The sequence below is a fragment of the Danio rerio genome, chromosome 10, assembly GCF_052040795.2.
Source record: "Danio rerio strain M-AB ecotype USA chromosome 10, GRCz13ab, whole genome shotgun sequence".
Classification (NCBI taxonomy): domain Eukaryota; kingdom Metazoa; phylum Chordata; class Actinopteri; order Cypriniformes; family Danionidae; genus Danio; species Danio rerio.
The window spans coordinates 21,189,491-21,202,458 of NC_141030.1; the positions used below are offsets into that span (position 1 = coordinate 21,189,491).

At 33.3% G+C, this 12,968-nt stretch overlaps 1 protein-coding gene across 8 annotated transcripts in view; it reads left to right on the forward strand.

Moving 5' to 3' along the window:
* Positions 1 to 12,968, forward strand: part of kcnn2 (potassium calcium-activated channel subfamily N member 2) — an 86,646-nt gene that overhangs the window by 11,181 nt on the left and 62,497 nt on the right. For all 8 annotated transcript variants that reach the window (XM_087270418.1, XM_087270414.1, XM_087270412.1 and 5 more), the window contains exon 2: positions 115 to 210. In XM_087270418.1, coding sequence (XP_087126544.1) covers positions 115 to 210 — 96 coding nt within the window. The remainder of the gene's footprint in view (positions 1 to 114; positions 211 to 12,968) is intronic.

Sequence of the window (12,968 nt, forward strand, 5' to 3'; positions counted from 1 at the left end):
TTTTGCTGTTGTTATGCTGTTGCTGATGTTTTATAGATTTAATCAACATGCAATTATGAGGTATGTTTTAACTAATACAAATTACTTACTGTATCTTTTTCTTCCTTTTTTCAGGAGTCACTTTATTCTTTAGCCCTAAAATGCCTGATAAGCCTTTCTACAATCATTCTACTTGGGTTGATTATCATATATCATGCCAGGGAAATCCAGGTAACTTTTCTTTGACTTTTTAAAACTGTTATTTGATATGGTTCTGCTGTTATAAAAGTCAGTGAGTTTCTTAACACTTCCTCTCTTCCCGACTAACACTCGACACGTTGCACTTGAAATGATATCCATTACCATAGAATTACAATCGGATTATCTTCAATAGCACCGCATCCTCTCCATTTCTCACTGGCTTAATCAAATCACGCCATGAAATCCTGTCAGTGACTTGTTGACCTGGTTTTAACAGTAGCTGTTCACAGTTTATTAGCAAGTCGAATAGACAACACTAAGTTGAAGGGACATTTTTCAGCATACATCAAGTGTCATAAAATCATCCAGAGCATATCGTGAGAGTTATGAGTTTACTAGCATTCTCAGCAGAAATGTCATTTACAGATTAGGTTTGAAGGCTTTCAGTGCATTTGCTTTTCACGTTGTTATTAGTAAATGTCTGATTCTGCACTTTTTGTCCATATTTGTTGGAATAAAGAAGTTGTAGCACTCAGTCTTATGACCTTGCATCAGTGAATTGTTAAATTACTGTATTACTAGTGGATTTTAAGCAATTCAGCATCCATATCTTCATTGTAATGCATCTCTTTGCATTAAGTAATGCATTAACAAAAAAGATGCCACTTAGCTTGTGCTGGTGATTCTAAAATCTTGTAAGTTTCTGTCTCTGAGATGTTTCTTAAAATACTCTGCAGCCAGTGAAATGCAGCATCAAAGATTTATTTGATTTATTCCACTTCTTTCTTTCTCGTTCTTTCATATTCACATTCGTATTCTTTCAATATTCTCGTGGTCGGGGAAAACCAGATTTAAGTGCCATTTTTAAAGCGTTTTTTGCCCCTGAAAATAAATAGATTAATTCAACTATAATTATAAATTATAATACAATAATATATAATTACACAATTATCATAATAATTACACTAAATTAATACATTCTTAATTAACTAAACATTTATTATATTTTATTTTATTTTATTTTATTTTATATTATATTATATTATATTATATTATATTATATTATATTATATTATATTATATTATATATATTATATTATATTATATTATATCAAATGAAATTATATTATATTATATATCACATCATAATATATTATGTTATATTATATCATATTATATCATATAAAATGAAATTATATTATATTATATATCACATCATATTATATTATATGATATTATATTATATCATATCATATCATATCAAATGAAATTATATTATATTATATTATATTATATTATATTATATTATATTATATTATATTATATTATATTATATTATATTATATTATATTATAATATATTATATTATATTATATATCACATCATAATATATTATATTATATAATATTATATCATATTATATCACATAAAATGAAATTATATTATATTAAATTTTATTATATATCACATTATATTATATCATATTATATTATATTATATTATATTATATTATATTATATTATATTATATTATATTATATTATATATCACATCATAATATATTACATTACATTATATTTTATTACCTGTTCCTGTCATAAAAAATACATTAGCAATTTATTTATTATTATTTAGATAATCTTTCATACAGACACAAAAATCTCATTCAAGTTGATTTAGACAAGCTTATTATGAAAGAAACCAGGTGTAGATCGTCCAATAGGGAAATATCATTGTTAATGTCTTGTGGGACGAACAGATTTCATCACTGAAGATTTCATCATTGAGGGCAGTGTCAGATTCACACTGATTTGCAAACCTTTCAGAGAGCAAGTTTATTTCCTGGGTTTTTAATTTAACATTAATTAGAGGCTAATTATTTAAACCTTCTTGCACATTTTACATTCAGAATTGAACACATTACACTGAAGTGATTTTTTTGAGGGGGATATTGATGATTCTTATTTTAAGTTTGTCCAAATGGTCAAGAAAAGCTTTAGCATAAAGAAGAGCTTTGGGTAAATTCACAAGCACAAAAGACCAGCTAATGAGAAAGGGTTTTTTTGGCTGAAGCTGTCATGCCATGCTGGATTTACTGGTTTTGACCGATACTTGCGTTAATAGCAAAACATATAAATCAAGCACTTAGATAAGGCCAAGGAGCGCCAATAAGCTTGTACTGCCAATAAGTACATAGTGCCAACAAGATCGTAGTACTAGTGCTTTTGGCAGAATGGGGAAAGTGTTATTAGTTAATAGTGTGTGTGTGTGTGTGTGTGTGTGTGTGTGTGTGTGTGTGTGTGTGTGTGTGTGGTCAGATTGAAGAGGAAATGAGATTAGTAGTTTTATTCCCCCTTGAGTCACTTGTGCAAAGGCATAGGAGTTCAGTTAGTGACCACTATGCAATGATCACACTCCTTCATACAGTTCTAATACTTTACGACTTTTTTTATTTTGTAAAACATATCGAAAAATGTTCATGCTGCTCATTTTACATATAACTTCTAAAAGTACCACGAACAAGCATATAGTTTTTGTCAGTTCACTCAAAAATTATAAAAATTACAAACCTATATAGTTTTTTTTTTATTATAAAGAACATAATAAAAAAAGATATTTGGAAGAATGTTTACGCTGCTCATTTACATATAGCTTCTAAAAGTACCACAAACATGCATATAGTTTGTGTCAAATCACCTAAGAGTTACAAAAATTACAAACCTTTATGGCTTTTTTTATACAGAACGTAATAAAAAAGATATTTGGAGGAATGTTTATGTTGCTCATTTACGTATAACTTCTAAAAGTACCACAAACGTGCATAAAGTTTCTGCCAAATCACCTAAAAATTACGAGCCTGTATGGCTTTTTATGCAGAACATAATCAAAAAGAATATATTTGGAAGAATATTTATGCTGCTCATTTACATATAACCTTTAAAAGTACCACAAATGTGCATATAGTTTCTGTCAAATCACCTAAAAAATACAGAAATTGCATACCTGTAAGGCTTTTTTTATTATACAGAGCATAGTAAAAAAGATATTTGGAAGAATGTTTTACGCTGCTTATTTACATTTACTGTAAGTCCTCTAATGGTAGCATCATAAACATTCCATCATTATATACTCACTTTGATATAATTTAACCTAGTGTTTTATTCTGAATGGGATAAAAGTGGATGCTTTAAAGAATGTTCACACTGCTCCTTTTAGCATGACTTAAAAATGTACGCTAAACATACTTATTTAAGGTGACTGTCGGCTTGGTGTGTCCTGGTCTTTATAAGCTGAAGGTGTAAGTGATTTGATTCAAAAAACACTTTTGTAATGCTGTCTGAAAGTCTCTTCACATCTGGACAGCACTTCATTAAGTTAAGTGGTCTAAATGTGTGACTTTCAGTTGAAGTCAAAATGATTAGCCCTTATGTGAATTTCTTTTCTTTTTCAATTATTTCCCAAATGATGTTTAACAGGAATTTTCCACAGTATGTCTGATAATATTTTTTCTTCTGGAGAAAGTCATTTTTGTTTCATTTTGACTAAAATAAAAGCTGTTTTAATTTTTTAAAAACCGGTATAAGGTCAATATTTTTAGCAGGGCTGGGCGATGAATCAAAAAGTAATCGAAATTGACATTCAGACTATGTAATCGTTTTCAAACCCATTCTTGAGCCTTACTTTGCACTGCATTAACGATGATCGGAAACGGCACCAGTGATGCCTTAAGACAGCATATTTTCCATTACATTCTAATTATTATTTACATTAATAATATTTGTTTACAGATGAGGCAAGAATAATTTAAGAGGGTTAATAATTCTGACTTCTACTGTATATGTATTTATGTAATCTGTGAAAGTTCTAGGACCAAAAAAACTTTGTCCAATCAAATTGTTTTATCCCAGCATAATGATAGGCTGTCCTACCTGTCTGTCAAGATGTAGATTTGCAAAGCTGTTTGCTCAAACAAGTCACGTCATCAGTGCATTTCCACTATGCAGGCTGACAATGTCTACACTCCCCCAGCTAAACTCTTGAGAGCTTTTCTGCAGTTTAACCAAAGTCTCTGTAAACTCTGTAATCTTTGGATTAAGTTGAACATTCTCCAACTCCCAGCGCATTTAAAAAACGGCGGGCTCGCAGTATCTCGTCGCGCTGCTGGCACTCTCAAAATTCTTATTGCGTACTTTGAAAACAACAGGAAGAAATGCACATGCCTCTGAATAAAATGCTTTGGTGGACACTCGCCCTTATTGTTGTGGTATTACTGTTAGGTTATGTGCTGAACTGTAATGTTTTCTCACTGGTGAATGACACAGGAAGTAATGGACAAGTAATGGACCTCAGACTAGTCACTTCTAGTATGAGGTCTACGTCTGATTGGACGTTGAATATCCGAGGTGGGTAGGATCTTTAGCTTTAATAACCGCTAGTCTCTCTGAAATAACCAACTGTATACCCTTACAAAATTTGTGCCCATTCACTTATGACATTGAAGTAGAAAAGAACAGCATGGACATTTTTCAAAATGCCTCCTTTTGTTTTTCATAGAGGCAAGAAAGTCTTTCATGTTTAGTCCTGTGTGAGTTATTCCTTTAAAAGGTCACATTGCTGGTAAAGTCAAAGCAAAAAGGAGTCATTTTCTGTAATGCAGTTGACGATGACTAAAGCCGGAGAATGCCTTATGAAAGACGGAATGAATCAGACTGCTCAATCAGGCAGTTTCTGCGGTGCAATCCAGCGTGACTCCAAGGTTTTAGATGCGCTGCGAGACAGAACGAGGAGGAGGAAAGACATTGACCTTCAACAGGGATCGAAAAAGTTAGAATTTAGGTTCTCGGCCTTGCCAAGACCGCAGGTGATGAACAGCCATCCAGCTGAGATGTCAAAGAGCCACGGAGAGATTTCCTCAGTGTGGCCATTGAGGTGCAGGCAATTAAGTGTTGTTGGCATGGCAGAGGAGTGAGAAAACATGCAATCTGACAGCAACATCACACAATCTAAATTAGATATGAAACTTTTTGGATGACCTCTGTTCTGTATATCTTCTAGAACAGTGTTAACTGAGAAATTGATCCACATTAATGAAAACTCTGTCATTATTGACCTTGTGTTTTTTTCTCTCAGTAAGATTATTTTCATGATGTACAGTGGATTTAGATCAGGGTATACATGAAATGAAAGCAATCAGTTTTTATGTGTATGCCAGGGTAATGTATGAAATATGAGTTTCACTGTCAGAATAATAAGTGTGCGGCATGTATTGAAAGCTGTCTGGCACAAGTCTTTATATGACATTAAAGCATGTCATTTGTTCTGTTTGGTCATTTTAAGGCAGGAAATTCTTTTGGTCATGTAGACTGGCATTGTTTGAATATGTTGAAGATTGTGGCCATTTATATGGAAGGAGATAAAGTCTGATGTTTGCAAGGATTCATGCTAGTTTACTGTTACAATATCCATAATCCATATGACAAGATTTTGGTTTCTGGCAGTGGCTGATGAACAGACTGTAAAGAAGCTTACTATTGTGAACTGAATGTACAATACTGACAATTAGGACTGCACGATATTGGGAAAAATCAGATTTTGCAAGATTTTATTTTTCTGTGATAATTATTGCGATATGAATACTGTTTCACACGATGGTTGGAATTGCACTATTTGATGGTCTTCTAGGGAGTCTAACAGTACTCAGGTACAGAAATTTAATAATCACAATACAAAAAATGCTTTTCTTACTTTGTTTTGTCTCATTTCCAGTTTAAATATCTCCAAATTCTTAGAGCAAGTAAAAATATTGTATTGTTTTTCACTGTCAGAAGAAATGAATAAAAGTGAAGAGTTTTCCCTAAAACAAGCTAAATTAATTATCTGCCAGTGGGGAAAGTGAAAAAATTTTTTTTCATTGAAATGTAAACATTTAGACTAGAAACAAGACATTCTAAGTAAGATTTTTTTGGCATAAATTATAAAAATTCTGTATAAATACAGCGATTAAATACAATTCTGCTGCTACTGGTCAACTATAATCCAGACCCAACATTGCATATCTTTGCCATGTGACTATTATGTGCACATTGCGATATCAATGCTGAAACAATGTTGTGCAGCCCTACTGACAATACATCTGCAAAGAAACAGGTTTTATTAATAACCTGTTAACATAGAGTGGGACAGCTTTGTTGCAAATGTGTTATAGGGATTTAAAGAGGCGAGTGATTTAAATCATACATTTATTTTACGAGAAATATTTTTATACAAAACAAACAAAACAAAAAATTCTTTTAGTTCAAAAGTGTGCTCAATTGGAGTAAGCTTGAATATAGTATAATTTCTTCAATTTTCTTTGCATAGGATCATTTTAAATAGGGCTGCTTAATATATAATTACAGCATTGAGATGATAATGTGCACATCTACAATAGTCCCATTTGTCTAGTGGGGATCATTGCTAAACAGGGAATTCAGACTGCATGTGATTTGCAGATTGATCGCAAACAATAAAAGAGAGAATCTTTTATTTGGACATCATTTTAAGGCCTATTACTCTGTAAACAATATTGATTTTAAAGCACCAAACACAACAAAACATGTGTTGCTTCAATGGCACACTCCACCTTTTGGGAAATTTACATGTCACCTAACATTTAAGCAGTTAAGTATTAGCATTAGTATTAGTCTTTTTGTCTGGCTGCATGGAGCACTTTTTAAGCTTAGCTTAGCTTAGCATAGATCATTGAATCAGATTAGACCATTAGCATCTCTCTCAAAAAGTCAAATAAGAGTCTAGATTATTTTTCTATATAAATCTTGTACAAAGACAGAAGGAAAGTGAAAAGTTGCTATTTTCTAGGCCAGGGGTGCCCCAACTTTTTCTTATGAAGGGCCAAAAGCCAAGCTTGATTGAGAGCTGTGGGCCGAAAATAAATAGCAAACTGTATTACATTTAAGTTGCCATGGGTCATTTCCTAATTTATCTCATAAATATATACTTCAACAATATTAACTTATGCAAATACTTTTTGAAAATGTATATTATTTTAACAAACTTATTACAATAAAACCAAAAAAGAAATCTATTTATAAAACAATGGAGTTCAATGCCGAATACACTAGTCATGCTAACCCTGCCTTTGCCTTGAATTTCGAGCTGATGTCTTCTGTTTTAACCCCTCTTCGTGACAGTATGTACATTCTTTAAAAAAATCAGTTTGCTTTTTTTGTAGCTCAACAATAAAACAAACAAACAAAATGTTACATTAAAATATAAATAAGAATTTCTGTTACAGGCATTTTCCAACCCTTCCCAATCATTGGATACAAATCAAAGGATACAAAGGGCCACGTTGGCCTGCAGGCCCTAGTTTGGGCATCTCTGTTCTAGGCTGATATGGCTAGGAACTAAACTCTCATTCCGGCGTAATAATCTGGGAACTTTGCTGCTGTGCTATGGCTGCAGCTGACACAATGCTATTACACTTAACTGTTACTTAGCTGGGGACTGTAGGTGCTGCATAATATTCTTGTTCCTGAGATTGACTGAATGGATTCAAAATTGGTAAAATTCAACGGTTTAACTCTAGGGGAGTTGTACAGTTTTTTCCAAAAGTTGCAAATCTTTTTTTTTTTTGAAAGTGAAGTGTTTCCTTAACACACACTGGTTTTACCCATGGACTGTAAAAATATGATCGTAGTATCCATGACGTCACACAAAGGTTTCTGAAGAGTGCAAATTAAGCTACAAGTGGGCGTGGTCAATCTCACGATTTTGTTCATGCGTCATTGTGCCGACTGCGGGTATAAAACAATTTACAAAGAGGCGGGGTGTGGGCGGAGCCTGTTAGCAATTTGCTTAATGAGTTTTTCTTTAGGAGAAATGCTTAATACTTTATTACCTCCGATTCATTTGTGTTCTGACCACTTCAAAGTTTTGATCCCTGAAGTATTTTCCAAATGCATAAATGTATATCAGATGAAAAAAAGGATTGTGTTGTGATGATGACACAAACAATGTCATTTCTGATTGTACCGTTCCTTTAATACAATAATACTTCTGCTCTGGCTTCAAACAAACATACATTATTGTTATTTATATGCTTTAGAAATTCAACCTTACATCAAGTTGTCACGATGTGTATATATATATATATATATATATATATATATATATATATATATATATATATATATATACACAGTATATATATACAGTATATATAACAAACATGGGTGTATATTTGTACATATCTCTGTACACATGAAACAGAATCAGTATTTTGTAATATGCATGCAAATTTTTTTTAGCCCCTCCGAAAAAGCCATTAGGAGCCCAGGCTCTGCAGCCATAAATGCCTGAGCAGTTTTATTACTTTTCACACTGTTGAATTATAACGGCGTGTATTCATGAGCCAGTTGCGCTCTGTAATATTTAGGGGCCCACAAGTCTCTGAGGGACATCAATCATGGCAGTGCTTTCCCAGAAAATGTGCCTCTCTGAATGGATCAGACCATTAGAAATACAGGCACACCTTTGCCATATTGATACAAAATAGAAGCATTTCATTACTGGCAACCTTCAGTTTGTCAGTGCTATATGAGCATGTTTAAATGCACACTGATCATTTATAAAAATCAGCTAATTGAAATAACCCATCATTCCAGTTTATATGCAAACTAATAACCTGCCAATGAAAGCAAATCCTGTTTACAAGACTTCAACAATAAATCTATTTGTTTGATGGTATTAAGAGTGCTGTTTGTAAGTTTTGGACTCTTAAAGCATAAACATAACACACGTCTTTTTAATATATTTAAGCAACATGCTAAGTGAATATTCTTGTTTGTCTGAAAGACAATGCTGAAGTCAGATATTCTACTTTGAAAATGTGCAATACGTGCCAGAACGTTTCTTTGTTTTGGTCATTACCCAATTATATTTCAGCACCCTGAGTTAACTTGGTGGAAAATTCTAAAGTTCAATTTTATTCATTTATTTTCATTTCGGTTTAGTCCCTTTATTAATTCTGGGTCGCCACAGCGGAATGAACCGCCAACTTATCCAGCACGTTTTTACACAGTGGATGCCCTTCCAGCCGCAACCCATCTCTGGGAATAAAGTTTAATTTTAAATGTTTTTTTTTTATTTTTAAGAAATGAGGTGAATTTCTGTAGCTGCTTTCGTTGTGTGGCATTAAATATGTAATGTAAAATGTAATATGTAATATGTAAATATGTAAAATGTAAAAAGGCATTCAAACTCCCATTATTAGCATTTAACACTGAATAAAGAACATGAGGTCATTGTCAGTTTTCTGTTGTTCAGTTGCAAAAAATAGAAATCGCTTCTAAAAGATAAATTTCAGGTGTTGGTTCAAACAAAAACTCCTTTTAATATGGAAAATATTTCTTCTATCGCGTGTCGTTGCTTTTAGTTAGAACACAGTTTAAATCAGCCTTTAGGGTCGATAGTCAAGCCTGATCCTGTTGATGTCATCTATCTGGTAACCTGCGCTTGCGTGTTTTGAACCAGGAGTGCAATACCTAGTTCAACCACTAAGTGTCAAACTTACATACTGCACCTTTAAAGCCAAAATATAATAACTTATGTATCTAACGTACAATATGAATAAGCTGTAAAAAAAATCCGTAATTTTACATTTTACAGCCGTTATTATACTTTTTTTCCGGCACCCAAGCTGTTTTTTTTACAGTGTATTTGTTGGTTGTCTTGTTAAATAAATGATAAAAAAATAAGGCTCTAATATATATATTCTCTCCAGATTTTTGATTGTAGCTCTTCTACTGCACCAGAATTCTTTTTTACAAAGTTTATATTTAACAAATGTATATTATATTATTTCCTTTTCTCTTTCTGTAAAATATTTTCTCTGTCTTGATAGTTCACCCAAAAATGGACAATTATTTGCACATTTTTCACTCATTAAAAAACCTCTTTGGGTTTTTTCATCTGTTGAACGCAAAAGAAGATGTTTGGAAAAATGATGCCTTCTGGGAACAATTAGTGTTTTTTTTCTAACTATGGAAGTCTGTGGTTCCCAGCAAACCAGCATTTTTCAAAATTTCAAAACATTTAAAGGTTTAAGAGAGAGTCAAATATTTTATTATTAGGGTGAACTAACCCTTTAAATACAAAGTAAGATTGTGTTTCTGTCATGTATCACATATGTGCACTTTAATAAGCTGACAGAAAGCACGCTAATACAATTACATACAGGGCAAAATCTAGCTGTGACGACTGGTTTATGCTTAAGCGGAAAACTGGTTAATGCATTTACATGTGTCAGCTTATTAAGTGTAATCGGGGTAATAAACGTGCATGCAAACACAGTCTATGAGGGTGAGCTGCAGGTTTTTAGGTTAACTGATGTATAGGTTGGACAGATGAAGAGCACGTGAGCGGGGTTAATGTACTGTAGAGGATGTGCTCTGGCTGACTGTATCTGAGACGACTGCCGAGTGTCATGTAACATCCTTACCGCTGAGCCCTCAGTCTTCATTTAGATGAATTACTCTATAGATATGAAAGGCTGAAACTTTTTTTAAATGAAAATAATTTGAGACAATAATTTGTTCATTTCATTTCATTTCATTTCATTGTGACTGCATCTTTACTACACATAAGTTTTCGAAGTTGTAACTAAAAACAATCAATGGGTTATATGCAGTTGGTGTTAGTCGGCCAATGATAAACATCCGGTGAAAGCTTAATGTTACTGTTTTTAATTTCATAAGGTTCCTTTTACAGCATTGATGTTGTAATTTAAGTACAATACTTTCAGTTAAATAGACTTATGCATTAATTTAGATGTTCAAGTGTAAAACGAGATGAAAGATGTTGTAACCGCTTGCGCTGTCAGGATCAGTAGATGAGAGCAGAAACTCCATTGAAAATACTGGGGTTAAATAAACTGTCATGTTTTAAAGACTTGGCGGGGGAAATGGAATTTAATGCAGTGCTTCTTGTCTGGTCTGAGACACACTTTATATCTTATATCTATTAGGCAGTGAAGATCACTGATTTTTAAAGAATTCAGACCTTAAACATGGGAGTTTTATAATGGAAAGACAGTTCACCAGAAGCGCTGAGGCTGGCTGGCTGAAATTAAAAGTCTGTGTGCATATAGCCCGTTGGGATATTTTTTAAAGAAACTACTGTTTTATGGATTCTGTGTCAGATTTTTGTTTCATTTCATGTGCTGCTTGTACAAAGTTGTGAAATTTGTTTGCTCAGTAAGAATCCAAAGGTGATATAACTTTACTTTAGAACTAGTGCTGTCAAAATTAGTGCGTTAACGCATGCGATTAATTTTAAATAATTAACACGTTAAAAAAAATAACGCAATTAACGCAGTTGCAGGTTTTTTTTACTTCCTGTTGTGGTGGACGTGTGTTTAACATGCAAGAAATGTGGAGAAGACCAAGGAAGCACTTTTTGAAGGCAAGTTTCAGTATAAAACAATTAGTCGCGTCACCAGGCTCTCCAAAGTTTCATGCAATTTCGGGTGTTTCATTTTTAACTTTTGACTTCTGTTGTAAGTTGATACCGCATGGCGAACAGAAAGAAAATCCTCCGCATTTCGTGACTGAAAATGAAATGTATTGGCATGAATATAAAATGAACAGACATTATTGTAATTTTCCATAATGCTTCATTATTTTTTTTTTAATATAGATGTGTGTGTGTGAGTGTGTGTGTGTGTGTGTGTGTGTGTGTGTGTGTGTGTGTGTGTGTGTGTGTGTGTGTATATAATTAAAAAAAACATAGAAAAACAAAATGATGTAAGAAACGTATTTAAGAAAATACTAAAAGAAAAATGGTGGCACAGTTGTGCAGTAGCTAGCACAATCGCCAGAAGGTTGCTGGTTCGAACCCCCGCTGGGCATTTCTGTGTGGAGTTTGCATGTTCTCTTCGTGTTGGCGTGGGTTTCCACTGGGTGCTTTGGTTTCCCCAAGTCCAAAAACATGCGCTATAGGTGAATTGGGTAAGCTATATTGTCCATAATGTATGTGTGTGAATGAGAGTGTATGGGTGTTTCCCGGTGATGGGTTGGAGCTGGAAGGGCATCTGCTGCGTAAAACATGTGCTGGATAAATTGGCGGTTCATTCCGCTGTGGCAACTGAATGAATGAACTGAAAAATGAATCAATGAACTAAAAGAAAATTTGTATGCTTTTTTAATTTTACTTTTAATCAAATTAGTTTTAAACAACCAGTGAATTTATTTATTTATTGGTATTATTTTATTCTCTATATTCCGAATTATGTTCCTATACTATAAATTGCTGCAGAAAAGTTGAAGTAGTTTAGCGTCAAGTTAATAACACAAAAGCTGTCATCATTTCCAGATGGCACTCAATTACACAAACTCCGTCTTCAAATAAACCTGAAAGCTAAAAGCAAATCCACAGCTGAGGATTTACTCAGCAAAGTGCCCTCTTAGGACCCACTTTGATATCATAAATTAACCATTGCATTAATTTGTAATTGGGCTTCACCCTCTCTACCTAATTCTCTAATGAGATTGAGCGATTTCTTTTCTTAGCCACAAGATATATGCTCCCATTCTCTACATTACACAGATTAAATATTGAGCCATGCTCCATTAGTTATATTGAGCTCTTCTGAAACCAGTAACCAAGCCCTGCTGCTACTAGACAGACGGAGAACACAAAACAGACGACCTTTTGTCAAGGCGAAACGTCAACAGGAGCGCAGGATCACGAGCCCCCTGAACGAACACGTGTTTAATGGATGATCCTGTT